The sequence below is a fragment of the Notamacropus eugenii genome, chromosome 3, assembly GCF_028372415.1.
Source record: "Notamacropus eugenii isolate mMacEug1 chromosome 3, mMacEug1.pri_v2, whole genome shotgun sequence".
Classification (NCBI taxonomy): domain Eukaryota; kingdom Metazoa; phylum Chordata; class Mammalia; order Diprotodontia; family Macropodidae; genus Notamacropus; species Notamacropus eugenii.
Window position 1 is genome coordinate 402,980,877 of NC_092874.1, and position 22,188 is coordinate 403,003,064.

Genomic DNA, 22,188 nt, shown 5'->3' on the forward strand with positions numbered 1-22,188 from the left:
CTTAGTCAAAAACCACTGTAATTTCCTGAAACATATGTTCAGTCTTTGAGTTTCATATGACTTTGATATGTACTTTCACATTTGCTGTACTGTGGGAATCTTAGCAGTTTTAGAATTCTCTTCCTTTTTTGTAGTTAAGGAAACTGAGGTGAAGGGAAGTTCAGTAATTTGCCCTAGGCCACATGATTATTTTGTGGTGTAGCCAAAGCTTGGATCCAGATCTTCTAATACTTACTCCAATGTTCTTTGAAATTCCTAGGAGCTATAATGATAATTATATTTTATTACCCAGGAGACCTCATATGGTTCTTTGTGAAGACACTGACCTAAAGAAGTTCTCTTCCATCCCTAATGAAAGTGTTTTCTCAACATCCCAATTCGATCTTGATCCATCTTTATTGAGGTAGTCAGAAAAGGAAAGCTATGTAAATACTTCCTTGCCCTCACAGTTTTGTAGTAAGTAGGCCTCTCATTTCCTCCTGTCCATATGCAGTCTACCCTCAAGAATGTATTTTGAACAAGGAGAGAAGGGAGAGAAGAAAGCATCAGAGAGCTGTTCTGGTTAGTGCTAACAACTGCCTCAATTTTCCTCTTCCTTTTCTGCCTTTTCTGATCATTTGTCTTCCTATCAAACTGAGAATGAAGATTTAAACTTGGGAAGATGACTCTTCCTGACTCTAGGCCCAGTGCTCTATCTACTGTTCCACCCAACTCCCCAACCTGTCTAGCTGCTCTACCTTATACAATGTACTAATAAGTAGAGGGTATAATGAAGCTTTTCTCTTATCCTATGTACTTTTCTTTCATTTGATACTGTAGGTAAAGTGGATCCAAATTTCCCACCCAGAAAGTCATAAGAAGACAAAGACATAATACTGAACATTTCTGTTCACTGTCTATTTATGGGGCATGGGTTCAGTGTGGAAATAGTTCTCACTGCTTAGTCTGGTAATGAAGAGTTAAGTGGGATCATCTGTTATAGGGTCTTGACTGGGCAATGTGGTTGTCAGGCATGTGCTAGTATCTTAGATTTAGAGTTAAAAGTGACCTCAGAAGCTATCCAACTAAAGGACCTAAGGCTCAGAGAGGTTAACTAAGTTACCCAAGGTCTCAAAGGTGGTAAGTAGCAGAGCCAAAATTCCAACTCAGGTCCTCTGACTCCAGGTCCAGTGGTCTTTATATGGCACCATATTCCCTTTCTAGGAAATCTGGTGACCATTGATTATAATATTACATTCAGAAATACCTTTTGCCTTATACCATCAGAGGACTGGGACATGAATTATTCAAGATCTGAATTTGTAAAAGAGAGCTGGTGTCCTGTTTCCAAACTCCAGACCTCCAGGGTTTTAAAGCTGAGAAGAAAACTGAAGGAGTTGAGGGCACACGTGGTATTTTTATCAGCAATGCCATAGTAATATAGGGCATTTAGAAGAGAAATTAAATTTGAGAAGCCAGCAATTTGATATGAAGATGACAGGAAAACAGGATGTAGCGTGGTTTTCTGAACCATTGCTTCATATACAGGAATGTTGGGTGCCTGGCAAGGGATGTGGTACATCCAGGAAGCGCCAAGAAAAGAGCTTGGAACCTAGATGATCTAATTTAAGAGAGCTTTAAGCTGAAAAATGAGGGGAAGGGAGGAAAGTATCAGATTCAACCTCATTAAATAATCTCTGAGGTCTCAGAATTCAATTCTGAAGTTCAACAATTCAACATATCTAGTATTTACTAAAAGTACCTGCTTTGTTCAAGGTACCATGATAGGTCCTTGAGATAAAAAACCAAAACAGACTTGCCCTCAAGGACATAGCACTTACACAGATAAGTACATGGGAAGTTAAGCGTACAGGGCATCACCAGTGATTAGGGCACTGGGCTTAGTGTCTGGAATCATCAAAAGTAAGCATTTACCAAGTGCCTACTCTACTTCAAGCACTGTGCTAAAATTCTGGGAATACAAAAAAAGAAAAATGTTTTCTGTCCTCAAGGAGCTTCCAGTCTAATGGGGGAAGATGACCTACAAGAAAGCTAAAAAGCTAGAAAAGTTGGAGAAGAAGTAGTAGAAGTGTCCAGTTCAATGAAGGTAGCTAGTAAGAAATAAAGGGAAAAAAGTGTTTGCTGGTCTGGGATTCCTGTTTAAATGGAGACTTTGGGAGGAGTTCTTTGCTCTGCCCTCTTTCCCTCCAATCAGAAGATCAGAGGGTACTGAGGATTTGAAAGATCTCGGTTCAGATCCCATCTTGAACATTTACTAGCTATATGGCACAATATTTCTCATCTATAAAATGATGAGATTAGACTTGATGGTTTCTAAAATTTCTTTTAGCTATAAATATAGGCTCCTTTCTCCCAATAATCCTATGGCCATTAGGTGGAGAACATGGGTCCAATGGGTGGCAATGCCAAATAAGAAGCTCATGGGATAAGAGAGAGGCTTCACGATACCCTCCACTACACCATTAGGCAGAGGATCCAGTAATTTCTGCCTTCTTGAAAACTGGGAAGGAGCAACAAGGAGGAAGAAATACTTTGTGTATCTGTAATGTTCTTTCTTCTACCAATTCCAGACCTAGAGTGGATCTAAATTTCTGTTTAGACCTTAGAGATATCCTGGTGGTTGATCTGTAAGAAGCCACCAAAGACCATTTGGTTCATCCTTTCACATCAAAACAATTCAGAGACCATCTTACAATCAACAGGTCTAAGAGTAGAATTGGTCAATGAGGGTCCAGAATTTAGAACATGATCATCTGCTGCACTTGGCTACATGGAGGCTTGGTAAGCCTCCTTCTGAAAATCTGTGATGCAAAGGGCTCTTTGTTTCCTGTTGACTTACTGCATCTACTGGAAGACTTTGGCAGCAATTCTGGTTGTTAAACCTCGGGTGGTTCCATCAACCTTTTGAAGCTCCAAAGGTCCTAAATTTATCCATTAATTTTTTAATTAATTAAATTTAATCAATTAATTAATCCAATTAATATCTTTTATATTAATTCACTTAAGATGGTGAGAGACAGAGACTCCTGGGTGGGGAAATAAGGAAGCTGCCATTTTTGTTGCAGCGTTCTCTCCTCCCACGTGGTGCCTGTAGCAAGCAGTTCTTATTTTACTTGCCACTGGGGAAGGGAGCAAATTTGCACTCCATTTAGTCACTCATATGCATGTTCAGTTCTGGCTCACTGACAAATTTAAAAGGCTTTTTGTCGCTACACAGTAAGCTGACAGGAAATAGAAAATACATATGCATGCAGATGACAAGAGGGAAGGCATGGCCCTTCCTTATACAGATAAGGAATTCATACTTGCATACTTTCAGTGAGTTACAAGAGAGAGGATATCATAAACTTTTCTCTAAATACTTTCATGACGTCATAGTTGCCGTTATGTGTGGAATTTCCCCTGTCAGTCCAAGCTGTGGGAGTGGGGAAGTTGTTTAAACTCCCTGTGTCTTCATCTCCTCATCTCAAAAGAAAGGTTGCAGTAGGTTCTGGCTACTGTTCTTTGGATTAAAAAAAAGAAGTCATTTGCTTTTCTTGGCTTATTTTTGTGGAAAAGATGATGATGATATTTTTTAGGAACAGAAGCCAGAAAACTGGGGAAATCAAAGGTAATGCCTTCCTTTCTGCTCAGTGTAATAAGTAAGAACGCAGAAGAGAGGGAAATATCCAGAGTGTGGGATCAGGAGATTTTTGTTCAAAGAGAAACACTGATTTATTAAAATCCATCATTTCAGACACAATTCAGTGCCAGTAACTTATTTGTCAGACAGATCAGATTCACAGCACTTAGGATGGATGCTGAAGATGGTTATACATAAACACATATGTAAGTGTCAGGAACTTCAAAAAAATCAGATAAATTAAAAGTCAGTGACTGATATAAGTTGGGATCCTTCTGAAAAAATGATTGTGAAATGCTGTGGAATCTTTCCCCGTATTCTTTAAACCCTTATCCCTCCCTCTCCTCCATTACACCAAATTCCCCCTTGATTCTTAGGAGATGACTCTTACTTTACTGGACTCATAACGTCCTGTAACATGAGTTCTCATAACTCTAGGATTACTGAAAATCAAAACTAAAAAAAATCTGGTCATAACATGACACATCTGTGAGAAGCAACTGACTTCAATTACGCAATCTTAGCTTACGGGCAACTCTGCTTCTCCCCTCCTCTCCATATCAGAATGTTTCCTGTAGCATTACCTCGTCTCTCCTCCTTCCCTTCTAACTGCTAAATTCAGTGACCTGCATTCTGCTCGTGTCATTCAGCTTTAGTCATTGCTGACCTTTGCCAACCACCTCCTCCTCCTTCCAGAAATATTCTTGTCTGTTGTTCTCTGTAATGCTGGACTATCTCCTCTTTCTCCTCCTATCACTGTGACTGCATATTCCATGTTTACTTTACGGACTCCCCTTCCTTCTGCTTCAGACCTTCAAATGTTCCCTGAGGTTTCATCTTTGGCCCTCTCTCCTGATAATTGACTTCCAGCCCAGTCCACTATTTCAGGAGAGACTCCAGCCATGCTTCCCTCCCATCCTGACTTGACTCCCTAGCTTTCTCATGCTCTTCAACAACTTCTTTGCCCTCATGTGGGTACCATTCCCTTCCAACTGTTCCAGCGTCCTTCTCCTGCTTCCAATTAAAATATAAACTCCTTGTGAGTAGGGACTGTCTTTCTTGCATTTGTATCCTTACTTCTACCCCACCTTAGTACTGTGCTTGGCCGAAAATGCTTAATAAATATTCTATCTGTTCATTCATTTCAGTTATATCTGACTCTTCATGACCTTGTTTTGGGGTTTTTCTTGGCTAAGATACTGGTGTAGTTTGCCATGTCCTCTTCAACTCATTTTACAGATGAGAAAACTGAGGTCAACAGGGTTAAATGTCTTATCCAGGATCATACAACTAGTAAATTTCTGGGTCAGGTTTGAACTTGGGATGGTCAGTCTCCTTGTATCCAGAGCTGGCATTCCATCCACAGTCCCACTTAACTGCCTAGTATTCTATCTACCTAGACATCTTCTTTCTACTCTCTATCTCCATGATCTCATTCATCCCCACAACTCATTTTCCTATCCCATACCTCTCTGTAGAAATCCCTCAAAGTCATCCCAGCTGCTAATGATCTCTTTTTTCCTTAGGAATCCTAACATTTCACTTTGTACCTCTCTTACAGAAGGAAAGGGAAGGGAATAGATATTCACATAGCACCCACTTTGTGCCAGGCACTGTGCTAAGTGCTTTCCAAATATTACCTCATTTGATCTTCACAACTCTGTGACTGGTGCTATAATTATCTCTGTTTTACAGTTGAGGAAACTGAGGCAGACAGATTTAGTGACTTGCCTGGTGTCACACAGCTAATAAGTATCTGAGGTGGGATTTGAACTCAATGCTCCATCCACTGAGTCACTTGGCAAATTCTTTGTGTTGTATTTATTTGTGCATGTGTCTTTATATGAATAGGATCAAAGGGCTTACACTTGTCATCAATCCCTCCCTTTGTGATACTCAGGCTTAGCCTGGTCTCTCATAAAGTCTTCAGCAGACTCATTTACATGATGTCATTTCCTCTTAACGTCCTTTGTAGTGTTTTACAAATGAGCGAATACTTTACCCCTGGCTTCCTTGCTTTGTTGTCTGTCAAAGGGATCAAGAATTTGCCAGTGCAAGCCCATTTCTGGGCTGTTTGGGCCGGCAATGAGCAGAGTCAGTCAAACACGTTTCAGAACTTAGGACAGAATCATTGTCTTATCTTTCAATCATTTTCTGTTTCCCAGAATTCTTAGACAGGATAGGTTGTAAATCTTAGATCCTCATTTTTGTCTATTTTTCTAATTGGGTATTGATTTTGACCTTGATCTAGAAGGTCTAACACACATTAACATTTCCTTCCTATTAGGATATAGTTTTGTGTGTGCATGTGTGTGTGTGTGTGTGTGTGTGTATGTGCATGTGCATGTGCACGTGCATGCATGATATTGCTTAGTTCCCTGCAAAATTTCTTCCACACCACCCTTATTTCTCAAAGGTTATTCTAGCAAAACATGAGCTCTTGCAGGTTCTTCCAAACTGGAAATGCTTCAAATATGATTCTGGTGATATTGTACACAGTGTGCTCACTATCTGTGCTTTGGGGTCTGGTGCCTCTTCAATCTCTTTTCTCTCCTTTCCCTCCTCTCATCTTCCCCTGGGTAATCTCTTTCTGAAACAAGAAAATAAACCCCCATACATTTAATCAAATCTTATGTGCCATCTGTTGCAAAGGATGAAAAAAATAGAATTGTATGAAGAACTTAATACGATCTTTCAAGCCAAGTTCATGTATGCCTTACTATTCCAATGACTTCAGTGCCAAAGTCAAGATTTAAAAGATGCTTTGGGAGTTATAGTTTAAAAAATTAAAAAGACACAAAAATTGAAATACAGATAATCAAAAAATAGATAAACAAAGCTGAAAGCAAACAAACCAAAACCCATTGAGTTGGTAAATAGACTAAGAAGTGGTTGTTTGGAAAGATTAACACAGAAAAAATCCTTAGCTAATATGATATTTTAAATAAAGGAAAATCAAATAAACCAAATCAAAGATTAAAAATAATTCATAACCAATGAAAAATTAATGGAAGTTATTTTTGTCCAATTATATGTCAGCAAAATTGCTCTCTTTAATAGTTAGATGAATATTTAGAAAATATAAAATATCTAGGTTAAGAGAATGAAAATAGAAAATTTAAGCAACCCAGTCTTAAAAAAAGAAATTGACAAACCATAAACTCACAAAGGAAAAGATTATAGGCCCATATGGATTTACAAGTGAATCCTATCAAATATTCAAAGAATAATTAACTGTTATAGTTACATAGTATGCAAAAAATAGACAAAGTCATTCTACCAGACTCTTTTTGTTAGACAAATTTGTTTCTGATACCTGGACCAGATGAACATGAAACAGAGAAAGGAGACTATAGATATACTTCTAATGAATATGTATGCAATATGTATGCAAAAATGTTGGATAAAATATTAACAATGAGGATTCAGAAACATATTGAAAAAATTATTCACTTTAACCATGTTGGCTTTATAGGAGGAATGCAGGGTTTGCTCAATATTAGGAAAATAATAAGCATAATTGATCATATTAACAACAAAACTAATGCAATCATTGATGGTGTAAACTGATAAAATAAAACATTTCTGTTAAAAATCAAACAGGCATTTTTAAGTCCTTGTTATGTATCAGGTTCTAGGTAGGCACTACAGATACAAATACAAAGGAAACAATGTGCCCTCATTACATTCTAACAGAGGAGGTAGCAAGTATATCTATATATCTATATCTATATCTATATCTATATATATGTATGTATATGAAAATGCAAAATAAATATATGAAAACGAAATACAAGGGCAACGCCAGTTGGGGAGGGGTGCGGATCAGAGAAGGCGTCTTGCAGAAGAAGCTGCTTGAGCTGTATCTTGAAGGAAAATGTGAGGAAAGAATGTATTCCAACCATGGGACTGGACAGTACAAAGGCACAGCGATCAGGAGATGGGGAAATGTGTGGGGGGAATAGAGAAAAAGTCAGTATGTCTAGACTGCAGAATGTAAAAAGGGAAGTGATATACCATGAACCTGGAAAAGTAGGTTTGGGGGCAGATTGTGATGAGCTTTAAAAGAGATGTTTAAATTTTGTCTTAGAAGTAATAGGGAACCACTGGAGTTTACTGAGTAGGGTCTGGGCCTAAGGCAAACCACTGGAAAATGGAATGGAATAGGGAGAGATTTGTGGTGAGGAGGTCAATTATAAGGTTATTGGGATAGTCTAGGTGAGGGATAAAAATTTGAACCAAGATGGTGAGAAGATAAAATGGGTCAGAGTTAAGAGATTATGTAGACATAGAAATAGCAAGATTTGGCAACTGACTGGATATGAGAGATGAGGGAGAGTGAGGAGAATATAATACTGAAGTCATGAACCTGGGACACTAGAAGAATGGCAGCTTTTTTCCACAAAATAGGGAAGTTTGGCAGAACAGTGGGTATTTCAGAAGTGGCATAGGGGAAAATGTTTGCATTCATTGGACATGTTAAGTCTGAGATGTCTCAGGAACATCCAGTTTGAAATGTCTAATAGATAATTGGTGTTGTGAAACTGAAATTCTAGTGAGACTGAGGCTGGATGTATAGCTCTGGAAAATATCTACATGGAATTGATCATTGAAGTGAAGGGAGTTGATGAGGTCATCAAGAAGAGGGCCAAGAATGGAACCTTCTGGAATTCCCAATGTTAGGGGGCATGATGTGGCAGTGAAATGGTTAGGCAGTTAGGAAGGAAAACGGGAAGTAGTATGAAACCCAGAAAGAAGAAAATGTCCATGGGGAGAATAAGGTTAACAAAGTCAAGTGCAGCAGAGAGGTCAAGCAGGGTAAGGACTAAGAAAGGACCATCAGATTTGTCAATTAAGAGAACTTTGGATCTGTGGAAAGAATAGTTTCATCTGAGTGATGAGATTGGAAGCAAGGGGTTGAGGAATGAGCAAGAGGATGAGAATTCAAGGATTATCACTGAGGAAAGGAGAAAGAGAGATATATAACAATAGTTTTGGGATAAGGCACAATCTAGTGAAGGTTTTTACTTTTTTTAAGGATGGGAGAAATTTGGGTATATTTGAAAGCAGTAGGGAAGGAAGCAATAAGTAGCTCAGTCAATCAGTTAAAAAGCATTTATTAAGTATTTTCTATGTGCCAGACACTAAAGTGCTGGAGATACCAAAAAAAAATTGCAAAGAGCCAGTATCTGTTGATATGGAGAGATTGAAGGACCAGTCTTCTGGAGAAGACAGAAAGAGATGTAATTAAGGGCATGTAAGAGGGCCAGGCCTTAGAGGGAAGAAGGGTAACCTCAGTAGTAAAGATCAAAGGAATGTAGAAAATTTGGGGCTGATATTAAGGGATTTTGAGAAGAGAGGGGGAAAAATAAGAGGTTAATGGACTCAATTTTCCTCAGTAAAGTAAGAGCTGAGGATCTCAGCTGACAGAGTGAAGACAGAAGGAAGTGTAGGAGATAAAAGAAAGTTGAGAATACTTTTTGTAGTTTGTGAGCTACTGAATGGATTAAGGAAGAATAAAATGGTTGTCTTGCTATAGTGAGATGGTGAGAATAATACAAGCCTGGGGTTTAGCAAGTGATAAGTAATAATAGGACAAGATTGTAAGGGATTGAAGGATGAAGGATGGAATTGATTAACTCTGGGATCAAGGTTGGGAAGAAAGGAAGTGAAGTCAGAGCAGGGTAATGATCTGAGGATGTACTGAAGGGGACAAAGATTGGAGGCCTCTGTGAGGGTGAAAGAATGACCTCAGAAGATTTCTCATTAAGAAGGCAGTATGAAAAGTCCTGGAAGAGCCCAACCACTCCTGACTCAATGATTATCGTTGGATTTGGATTTAGAGGATCTGGGTTTGAATCTTGCTTTGGTGATTTACCATTTGTGTGACCCTGGTCAAGTCACTGAGCTTCTCTGTTCCTTCTTACTACCTTGAGAATGGTTTCTACTAAGGTAACTAGGCACTGGTCCTGGAGTTAGAAAGATCTGAGTTCAAATTTAACCTCAGACCTTTACTAACTGTGTGATCCTGGGCAAGTCACTTAACCTCTGTTTGACTCAATTTTCTCCACTGTAAAATGGGTAAAATGGGAGCTCCTACCTCCCAGGTCTGTTGTGGACATCAAATGAAGTCATATTTGTAAAAGTGCACAATGCCTGGCACGTAAATACTTATTGTAATAAATATTATACTTATAAAAATCATAAATTATGATGTAATAATATATTAATATATAATGATATATTACAGTAAATACTAATTCCCTTCCTTTCCCCTTCTTTGACAATTTTTGCTCTATGCAGATCATAGTGCTGACCATCTACTGGCTTCCAGGTCATTCTCCCTTTTTTCTCAAGGAGTTCAGCATGTCTTTTACTGTCTTCTTTCCTTCCTAATTTCTGCCTTTCAGAGATCATATTGATGCTCCCTTAATCTTCCCAGGTCCTCAGTTTCCTCAAGTACCAAGACATTCTCCTCTCTGCCTCAACTGTGAACAAGGATAGTTACCCTGGATCTCACGATTAATCTATAAGTGTTCAGCTTCCTTGATTTAGAAAGAAATGAAATATTTCTCTAACTGGTCATAAACTCCTATCCTTTCATCTTTCTTTATGCCTCAGGTCTCCATTACAATGGGGTAGGGAACAGAGCTGGAGGGAATAGAAGGAATAGTTATAGTTCATGACCTGATAGTTTTCTGTCTTAACTAATAGTCTTCTGAACTCTGGTTACCCTCTGTTATTTTTTTATTTTTTCCCCCACCAACAAGCATCTTTTTTTTTTGCATGAAATTGAAATCTATTATGTACAACTTGCTTTTCCTTTTAAATATGTCATGAAGTTTAAATATATTAAAATATGTATCATGTAACTTTTTCCCTTTCTTTCTTCCCTCTCCCACCACCCTGCCCTGAATATAGCTACCATTAGACACAATTATGTATGTATATGTAAAATCATTCTATACATACTTCTATTTATCAGTTCTTTCTCTGCATGCAGATAGCATCTTCCTTCATAGGTTCTTTGTGGTTAACTTGGGTACTTATAATAGTCAAAATAATTTGTTTTAAAAACAATATGCAAAAATATTAAAAATATTAAAATAGATATAAATTTATTTTTATATATATATAAATATAAAAATAAAAAATATTAAAAACAATGCGACCTTCTCTTGCTTCTGCTCATCTCAATCTTCATTATTTCATATTATGTTCAGGCCTTTCTAGGTTTTTCTAAAATCATTGAGCTCATCATTTCTTATAGCACAGTAGTATTCCATCGTGATCATATATGACAGTTTGTTCAGCCATTCCCCAGTTGACAGGCATCCCTTCGATTTCCAGTTCTTTGTCACCACAAAGAGAGCTACAAAAAACATTCTACAACATGTAGGTTCATTTCCATTTTTCCCTAATCATCTTTGGAAACAGACCTAGTAATGGTATTTGTTATTTCTGCTAGGCAGAAGGATAGCAAACAGGGGTGGGGGTCTTAGGAAATTGATAGCCCAGGTAAGAGGATCATAACTTTGATGTAGAAAGGACCTTAGAGGCCATATAATTCAACCCACTTATTTTACAAGTAGTGAACAATTGAGGATGAGTTTATCCCTTTCCCAAGGTCACATAAGTAGGGAAGTTTGAAGGATTTGAACTCAGGGCCTCCCCACCCTATCCCTGATGTCACAAATGATGAAACCTCCAAGAGGTTAAATGTTTTATCCAAGGTCTCACAGGTACTGAGATATCAGATGCTAAGATCTGAATCCAGATCCTCTGACTCCACGTCTGACACATATCTACTGTACCATGGATCTGACAAAAGTCTTCATGGAGGTACATGTAGTCATGATTGCATACTTATGTTGAAGGGTTGTATAGCCCCTGTTGAATTTGCCATGCCTCACAATTCCAGGGTAACCGGTACAATGTGATAATGGTTTCTGGGAACGATGATTGTTCTGATACATTTTCCTTTGTAGGTGAGAAGACAGTCCTGTGTAGTGTGGGCTGAAGTGAAAGGTAAGGCCATTTGCTGCCTCACTTCCCCCTCCCCACTGCTCTCCTCCCCTCCACCCCCAATTCTCTTCCAGTTTAAGTGCTGCTGTTACTCATTTACACAGAGGCACTTACAGTTAAGGGTTGAAAAGAGCATCTAATTCATCTGGGAAATTTAGTCACACCCAAAGGATTTACTTGAAAAGACTTTGGCCTTAGGGCATGAAATTGGTGGAGGATTATTTTAGGGAGTTTCTTCATTTCACTTGGTCCTTTATATTTGGCTGTGGAAAAGCATCTCTCAGCCTTTAAAAGTAATTCTGAGTATTCATTATGTCTTTGTGATGTGTGATTTTCTAAGTAGTAGCTTTTCTGCATGTTTAAAACTAGTTCAGACTGGATAGGAAAATTTCCTTGGGTTTTGAGAAAGTAGTCCTCCTTCCCCCATTCTTGGCATACATCCCCTCCACCCCCCCCTCTGTCGACCTTGGCCTCAGAATCCCTGATTTTCTTCAAAGCACAACCCCCTCTGCCACTTCTGGTATAAAGCCTTTCCTGATCTGCTCCCCTCCTTCCTTCCTGGTATTTTCTCCTTCACAGAATTACTGTGTATTACTTGGAAAATGTTTTATATTTATTTATTTGTAAAACTTTTGTACCCCACTGATGGCATGTAATTCACTGAGGACAGATATTATTTCTTTTTTTTCTATTTTTTTTTCCTTACCCCTGGCACATAACCGGTAATTAATAAATGCCTGCTGAATTGTTGCATTATTGAAGAAATAGATGATACCTTTCTGTTGTATGTACTGATCGTATTTATTTATTTATGGCAAACTGGCCTATTGTGAAAATTCTAGGTGGCTTTGGAATAGTCTTGGTTCTGCCATCTAGGGACTGGCTAGGAATATTGGTGGAAGAAAAGGAAGTTAGCTAAAAGATTGATATCTTCTGAAGACAATTCCACTGCTTTTTAAATGTAAGATACCAAACTGACTCCTTGTTCTGCGGAAAGAGATGCTGCATGTGTCAAGAACTTCCCCAATTTTTAAAGAGATGCATAGGTATTAGTTGTTTCTATTACCATCAATGTTTGTCCACCCCTCTCAACTTGACCTCTTGTTAGGAGTACAGTAGGAAGAGAATCAGATTTGGAGTCAGAGAACCTGGGTTCCAGTGCTAGCTTTACAACTTACTTGTACAATTCTGTAAACTTATGAACCTATGAAATTAATTGGCCTCTCTGGGCCTCAGTTTCCTCAGGTGTAAAATGAGGAAGGTGGACCAGATTGGATGACCTCTGAAATCCCGTCTAGCCCTAAATCTGTGATGCTGACCAATGATTTTTTTCCTCAAATGTATTAATTTATTTGTTTTTCAGTTTTCAACAATCACTTTCATAAGTTCCAAATTTTCTCCCCTTTGTTCCCCAAGATGACATGCAATCTTAGATGGCTTCTATGTATGCATTCCTATTATGCATATTTTCACATTAATCATGTTGCACAGAAGAATTAAAATGAATGGGAGAAACCATGAGCAAAACAAAACATGACAGAGAAGAAAATTGTGCGCTTCATTCTTTCTCTGGATGTGGATGTCATTTTGCATCATGAGTCCTTTGGAAATGTTTAAAGTCCTTGCATTCCTGTGAAGATCTAAGTCTATCAAAAGCAGTCCTTGCACACTGTGGCTGTTACTGTGTACAATGTTCTCCTGGTTCTGCTCTCTTTGAGCAGCATCAATTTATATAAGTCTTTCCAGGTTTTTCTGAAGTCCACCTATTTGTCATTTCTTATAGCACAATAGTATTCCATTACGTTCATATGCCACAACTTTTTCAGCCGTTCCCCAATTGGTGGGTATCTTCTTGATTTCCATTTTTTGACCACCACAAAAGGAACTGCTGTAAATATTTTTGTACATGTGGGTTCTTTTTCCATTTTTATGATCTCTTTGGGATATAAAAGCGGTATTATTGGGTCAAAGGGTTTGCACATTTTTATAGGCCATTGGACATAGTTCCAAACTGCTCTCCAGAATGGTTGGATCAGCTCACAGCTCCACAAGCAATAAATTAGTATCCCAACTCTCCCACATCTTCTACAACATGTATCATTTTCCTGTTTTGTCATGTTAGCCAATCTGATAGGTGTGGTACCTCAGAGTTGTTTTGATTTGTATCTCTCTAATTAATAGTGATTTTTTTCATACAACTATAGGTAATTTAATGTCTTCCTCTGAAAACTGCCTGCTCATATCCCGTGACCATTTATCAATTGGGGAATGGCTTGTATTCTTGTAAATTTGACTCAGTTATCTATATGTTTTAGAAATGAGGCTTTCATCATGGACACTAGTTGTAAAAATTCTTTCCTAGTTTTCTGCTTTCCTCCTAATCTTGGTTGCATTGACTTTGTACAAAAACTTTTCAATTTGATGTAATCAAAATTATCCATTTTGCACTTCATAATGTTCTCTATCTCTTGTTTGGTCAGAAACTTCTCCATTGTCCATAAATCTGATAAATAAACTATTCCTTGCTCCCCTAATTTGTTTGTAGTATCTGCCTTTATACCTAGATCATGTACCCATTTGGACTTTATTTTGGTGTATAGTGTCAGGCATTGGTCTATGGTTTATGGTATATGGTCTATTGGTTTCTGCCACACTATTTTCCAGCTTTCCCAGCAGTTTTTGTCAAACAGTGAGTACATATCCCAGAAGCTGGGGTCCTTGGGTTTATCACTGTTATATTCATTGACTACTGTGTCTTGTGTGCCTACCCTATTCCACTGATCTACCCCTCTATTTCTTAGTACCAAGTAGCATGACTGCTGCTTTATAATACAATTTAAGATCTGATGTGACTAGGCTACCTCCTCTAGCATTTCTTTTCATTAATTACCTTGATATTCTGGACCTTTTGTTCTTTCAGATGAATTTTGATTTTTTTAAGGTCTAAAAAATAATTTTTTGGTCGTTTGATTGGTATGACACTGAATAAGTAAATTAATTTAGGTAGAATTGTCAATTTTATTATATTAGCTTGGCCTCCCCATGAACAAATGATGTTTTCCCAATTATTTTAATCTGACTTTATTTATGTGAAAAATGTTTTGTAATTATGTTCCTATAGTCTCTGGGTTTGTTTTGGGAGGTAAACTCCCAAATATTTCATATCATCTACAGTAACTTTAAATGGGATTTCTCTTTCTATCTCTTGCTATTGGGCTTTGTTAATAATATATTAAAATGGAGATGATTTATGTGACTTTAGTTTGTATCCTGCAACTTTGCTAAAGTTGTTTATTATTTCAAGTAGTTTTTTACTTGATTCTCTGAGATTCTCCAAGTATATCATCATATTGTCTGCAAAGAGTGAGAACTTAGTTTCTTCTTTGCCTATTCTAATTCCTTCTACTACTTATTATTTTATTATATTATTATTTTAAGGAAGGCTCCATTTATTCCTATGCTCTCCAGTGTTTTCAACAGGAATGGGTGTTGTATTTTGTCAAAAGCTTTTTCTGCATCAATTGAAATAATCATATGGTTTCTGTTAGTTTTGTTGTTGATATGATCAATTATGCTGATAGTTTTCCTAATATTCCCTGCATTCTTGATATAAGTCCTACCTGATCAAAGTGTACTATTTTCATGATAAGTTGTTATAATCTTCTTGCTAGTATCTTATTTAAAATTTTTGCATCTATATTCATTAGGGAAATTGATCTATAATTTTCTTTCTCTGTTTTGGCTCTTCTCTGTTTAGGTATAAGCACCATATTTGTATCATAAAAAGAATTTGGTAGAACTCCTTTTTCTCCAATTTTTGCAAATGACCAATGGTTTTTTGAGTAATGTCTTGGTGACTCCTACTTCAGGGTAGCAATTCATCAGAGAATCTTGGAGAAATTCAGGGCCAGTATGGATTCTCTTTGCTAAGCTCTGACACAATTTTTGTCTTTGCCTAATGTTGGAAAGTAAGTGCTGGGAAAATGATGCAGTGTGGGGTGATAAAGGAAAGAACCACTGGATAAAGATTCAAAAGATGAGGGTTCATTTCATAGCTCTGTCACTTAACTATATATATAACTCAACAAGTTCCTTAATTGCTCTGAGCTTTAGTAAAATAAGGATTGGGGCAGCTAGGTGGTACAGTGGATAGAGCGCCAGGCCAGTCCTGTAGTCAGGAAGACCTGAATTCAAATTCGACCTCAGGTACTTACTATCTATGTGACCCTAGGCAAGTCACTCAACCCTGATTGCCTCCAGAAAAAAAGATAATAATAAATTGAGGATTAAAGACATAATAGCTTACATTTATGTAGCACTTTGAAGACTACCAAAACTTTCCTCATAACAACCCTGTGAAATGAAAGCATACCTTGTTTTATTGCATTTCACAGATAGTGTCTTTTATAAATTGAAGGTTTGTGGCAACCCTGTGGCAAACATATCTGTTTGCACCATTTTTCCAATAGTATGTGCTCACTTCATGTCTCTATGTCAAATTTTGATAATTCTCACAATATATGGGACTTTTTCACATTCATTATTATTATGTGTATTGTGATAATCTGTGATCAGTGAGCTTCAGTTTTACTATTGTAATTGTTTTGGGGCATCCTGAATTGCACCCCTATAAGACTAAATATTGTGTATGTTCTCACTGCTCCATAGACTGGCCATTCTCTGTCTCTCTCCTTCTCCTCAGACCTCCCCATTCCATGAGATACAACAATATTGAAATTAGGTCAATTAATAACCCTACAATAGCCTGTAAGTGTTCAAGTGAAAGAAGAGTCAAACAAACTTCATTGTTGTCTTGTTTTAAGAAACTGCCACAGTCACCCCAACCTTCAGCAATCCCTACCCTGATCAATCAAGAGTGAGGCAAGACACTCCACAACAAAAAGATTAGGACTTACTGAAGGTTCAGATGATGGTTAACATTTTTTAGTATGAAAGTATTCTTTAATTAAGGTATATGCATTGGGTTTTTTTAGACATAATACTATTGCACACTTAACACACTCTAGTACAGTGTAAACATAACCTTTATATGAACTGGGAAAGCAAAAAATTCATGTGATTTACTTTATTGTGATACTTGCATTATTTCGATGGTTTGGAACATAACCTATATGTCTTCAAGGTATGTCTGTAGGTAGTACTAGCATTGCTATCCCCACTTTAGAGATGAGGAAACTGAAGCCTAGAGTTCAAGGTCAAACAACTAATAAGACCACAGTAAGTTAGTGTGAATAACTATATCATAGTTTCCTTATCGCCATCTACAAAATGAGCAGGTTGGACTAGTTGGTATTTGAGTTCTGTTTGAGTTCTAGATTATGATGCATTTCAGCTTTCATTCTTTTTAATGTTTCAGGTTACTCAAACTCCCTATCCAAGGGTTGTTATGGGAACAGAGTTGGAGAGGCTGCAAAGCATTATATAAATTTGAGAGTGTTACTGTTATATGCTTCTAAAATGATACCATTTTCCTTCATTGTCCCAAACTTGCTTAGGTTTCATGATTTTTACCAAAACACATTCTTTCTTAAAACTGTGCTTCTTGACCCGCTCTATATGGTAACCTTCCTTCTTCACAGGTCCTAGTGCACTCTCAAACAGAGTAACAGTGGAGGGCTTAGGCCAATAAAAGGAAAAATAATAATAGCTAGTATTGATTGATTAATAATAATTTTAACTTATACTTATATAGCACTTTGGTTAGCTAGGTGACACAATGGATAGAGCACCAGGCCTAAAGTCAGGAACAAATGAGTTCAAATCTGGCCTCACACACTTAGAAGCTGTGTGACCCTGGGGAAGTAACTTAGTCATGTTTGCCTCAGTTTACTCATCTGTAAAATGAGTTGGAGAAGGAAATGGCTAATCACTTCAATATCTTTGCCAAGAATACCCAAGATGGGCTCACAAAGAGTCACATGACTGAAAAACAACCACAACAATGCAAAATGTTTTATGGTATCATCCCATTTGATCCTCTCATCAACCCTGTGAGGTAAGTGCTATTATTTTCCCGATTTGACAACTGAGGAAACTGAAGCAGACAGGTTAAGTGACTTACCCAGGGTCACATAGCTAAGAAGTATCTGAGGCAGGGATTTAAAGTTAGGTCTTTCTGACTCTAGGTCCATTGCTCCATCTGTTGTACCACTTAGCAGACTATGTAGAGATATAGTGATGATTTTTGGTTTGCAAAATGCTTTATGTAGAATTTTTTTGATTCTCACAATAACCATGTGATGAAGGCATTCCAGTTACTGCTGTTGTTCAGTTATTTCAGCTGTGTCCCATTCTTCTTGACGTCATTTGGGATTTTCTTGTTAAAGATACTGGAGTTGTTCTCCTGCTTATTTTGCAGATGAGGAAACTGAGGCAAACAGAGTTCAGTGACTTGTCCAGGGTCACAAAACTAGTAAGTTTCTGGGGTTATACTTAAACTCAATTCTTCCTGACTCCAGACCTGATACTTTATCCACTGCACCTCTGGGCTGTCCATTCTAGTTACTAGTATCCTCTGTTTTACAAGTGATGGAACTGAGGCTTAAGGAAGTTTAATTCCTTGAGTACCTTTCTACCCCCCCCCCCCCACTTTTTTTTCAGGGAGCCCTAGATATGAGTCACAGCCTAAGCTTAAAATAATTGGTCTGACTGAGGGGGCAGAACCAAAATGGTGGAGTAAAGGCAGAGACTCACCTGAGGTCTCCCCCAAACCCTTCCAAATGCCTTTTTTCAATGACTCTAAACAAATTCTAGAGCAGCAGAACCCAAAAAGGATGGAGTGAAACAAGTTTTCAGCCCACAGCAACTTTGAAGTTTGGCAGGAAAGGTCTGTTATAGTAGGATGAGAGAGGAGCACAGTTCAGAGCAGGTCAGATCTCAGCAAAACCAGAGCAGGCATTGGGAGTGACTGAATCAGCAGCAGCAGCAGTGGTTTCCAGACCGCTCAGCCCATAAACTCCTAAGACAACTTAGAAGGTCAGTAAGAAAGGTTTGCTGCATCTGGGCGAGAGTGGAGAGCAGTCTAGCACAGGCTGCACTCACACAGCCCCAGCACCAGAAAATGAGAAGCAGACCTTGTAGAATGACTGAATCAGCAGAAGCAGTGGCTGCTTCTGGAGCTCTCAGCCCACAGATGGCAAGAGCATACAAGAACTGGTCAGAAGGAGATTACAGGGGTCTCCTTGGTAGCACTGAGGCAGGACTCTGTTACTTTTCCCATACTCAGGTCCAGGTCACAATCCTGGGTGGCAGTCTAGGGCAAGGAGGAACACTAGCACACCAGAACTTATGGCCCCAGTGGAATAGGGATCATTGTCACAGTTCCAGGGCACAAAAGAGTGTTTGTGATCACTCACAGAGCAGAGCACAGGCCAGAAGAGTAGGAAATACCTCTCCTTAGATCATACCACCTTGGAAGAACTGCTGCACAAAATCCCTGAAGCTTGGAATACAAAGGCCTCCATCCTGAAGTAGAGCCCTACTTTAACAAAGACTTAAAAGTCAACTGACATACTGGGAAAATGAGCAAGCAATGGGAAAAGACTTGACAATTGAAAGTTACTATGGTGACAAGGAAGATCAAAATACAAACTCAGAAGAAGACAATAAAGTCAAAGCTTCTACATCCAAAGCCTTCAAAAAATTTGAATTGGTCTCAGGTCATGAAAGAGCTCAAAAAGTATTTTAAAAATCAAATAAGAGAGATAGAAGAAAAATTGGGAAGAGATATGAGAGTAATACAAGAAAATCATAAAAAACAAGTCAATAGGTTGGTAAAAGGAGACAAAAAAAATACTGAAGAAAGTAACACCTTCAGAAACAGACTAAGACAAATGGTAAAAAAGAGGTCCAAAAAGGCAATGAGGAGAAGAATGCCTTAAAAAGCAAAATTGGCCAAATGGAAAAGGAAATCCAAAACCTCACTGAAGAAAATAAATGATAAACAGGAAAGGGAAATCATAAAAGACTTACTAAGGTTAAAAATTAAAATGAAGCAAATGGAAGCTAATGAATTTATGAGGAATCAAGAAACAATAAAACAAAACCAAAAGAAAGAAAAATAGGAGACAATATGAAATATCTCATTCGAAAAACAACTCACCTGGAAAATAGATCCAGGAGAGAAAATTTTAAAATGATTGGATTTTCTGAAAGTCATGACCAAAAAAAAGAGCCTAGACATCATCTTTCAAAAAAATTATCAAGGAAAACTGTTCTGATATTCTAAAATTAGAGAGTAAAATAGAAATTGGAAGAATCCACCAATTGCCTCCAAAAAAAGAGATACCAAAATGAAAACTGCCAGGAATATTATAGCCAACTTCCAGAGTTCCCAGATCAAGGAGAAAATATTGCAAGAAGCCAGACAGAAACAATTCAAGTATGATGGAGCCACAGTCAGCATAACACAAGATTTAGCAGCTTCTATGTTGAAGGATTGCAGGGCTTGGAATATGATCTTCCAGAGGGCAAAGGAGCTAGAATTACAACCAACAATCACCTATCCAGTAAAATTGAGTATAAATCTTCAAAGGAGAAAATGGACATTCAATGAGATAGAAGACTTTTAAGCATTCTTAATGAAAAGATCATAGTTAAATAGAAAATTTGATTTTCAAATACAAGACTCAAAAGAAGTACATAAAAAGGTACATAGGAAAGGGACATCATAAGAGACTTACTAAGGTTAAACTGTTTACATATCTACGTGGAAAGATGGTACCTGTAACTCATAAGACCTTTCTCATTATTAGGGTGGTTAGAAGGAGTAAATATAGACAGAGTGCACATAGGTGTGAGTTGAATGTGAAGGGATGATATTTAAAAAATAAAATTAAGAGGTTCTCACCCTTAATCAATTGTTCACAGATCAATGCAGTAGGATAAATAGAAAGGGAAAGGTAGAATGGGGTAAATTACTTCACATAAAGAAGGCAAGGAAAAGCTTTTACAATGGAGGGGAAGAGGGGGAAAATGAAGGGGAGTGCATGAACCTTACTCTCATCATAATTGTCTCATAGAGGAAGTAACATACACACTCAATTGGGTATAGAAATTTATCTTACCCTACAGGTAAGGAAGAGGTGAGGGGGATAAGATAAGGGGTCAGTGAAAGAAGGGAAGACGGATTGGGGGAGGAGGTAGTCAGAAGCAAAACACTTTTGAGGAGGGACAGGGTGAAAGTATAGAGAGAATAGAATAAATGGGATGTGGGGATAGGATGGAGGGAAATATAATTAGCAATAATAACTGTGAAAAAATAATTTGAAGCAAGTTTCTCTGATAAAGGCCTCATTTCTTAAACATATAGGGAACTGAGTCAAATTTATGAAAATAAGAGCCATTCCCTAGTTGATAAATGATCAAAAGATATGATCAGTTTTCAGATGAAGTAATCAGAACTATCTATTGCCATATGAAAAAATGCTTTAACTCACTATTGATTGTAGAAATGCAAATTAAAACAATTCTGAGGTACTACGTCATACCTCTTAGATATTGGCTAATAGAACAGAAAAGGTAGATGACAAATGTTGAAGGAGAGAGAGGAAAAATGAGACTTTAATGCATCATTAGTGGAGTTGTAAACTGATTCAACCATTCTGTAGAGCAATTTGGAACCGTACAAAGAGCTAGAAAACCATGCAGTACCCTTTGACCAGTACTAGGTCTGAATCTCAAAAGAGATAAAAAACCAAAAACCAAAAAAGAAAAGTACTGTATGTATAAAAAATATTTATAGTAGCTCTTTTCTGGGAATAAAGAAATAGAAGTTGAGGAGAAGACCATCAATTGGGGAATCACTGAACAAGTTGTAGTATATGATGATGATGGAATGCTATTGTAGTATAAGAAATGATGAGCAGGATGCTCTCAGAGCAACCTAGAAAGACTTGCATGGGCTGATGCAAAGTGAAATGTACTGTGTACAAAGTCACAGCAATATTGTAAGATGACCACCTGTTAATGGCTTAGCTCTTGTCCTCAATACAATGACCCAAGAGAATTCTGAAGGACTTAGGATGAAAAATGCTATTCATCCCCAGAGAAAGAATTGATGGTGTCTGAATACAAATGAAAGTATGCTTTTTAACTTAATTTTTCTTGAGTTTTTTTTGTCTCTTCTCTTTTACAACATTACTATTATGGATATGTTTTGCATGACTACACATGTATAACCCATATCAAATTGCTTGCCTTCTTAATGGGGGGAGGAGTGGGAGGGAGGAAGAGAGAATTTGGAACTCAAAGTTTTAAAAATGAATGTTAAAAATTGTTTTTATACACAACAGGAAGAAAAGAAAATACTAAATAAAAGCTTAAAAAATTGGTCTGCAAGAGGGGTGGTTAATGACCATTTACTTTCATTTGGAACTAAACTCATTTGTCCTATCATTAGGAACTAATAACTAAGCATTAAGAACTCACCATTCTTGTAGTGCTCATTGCCTTTGGACCTAGCAGTGTTTCTTTAATGTTAGACATGGAAACTCATCCCTGAGAGTTGGGACATTGCTCTC

At 37.6% G+C, this 22,188-nt stretch overlaps 1 protein-coding gene across 1 annotated transcript in view; it reads left to right on the forward strand.

Annotated features, from left to right (window-relative positions):
• SUSD1 (sushi domain containing 1) overlaps nucleotides 1-22,188 on the forward strand; it is a 311,600-nt gene that overhangs the window by 245,883 nt on the left and 43,529 nt on the right. Inside the window, exon 15 of the mRNA XM_072598065.1 lies at nucleotides 11,611-11,650. Coding sequence (XP_072454166.1) covers nucleotides 11,611-11,650 — 40 coding nt within the window. The remainder of the gene's footprint in view (nucleotides 1-11,610; nucleotides 11,651-22,188) is intronic.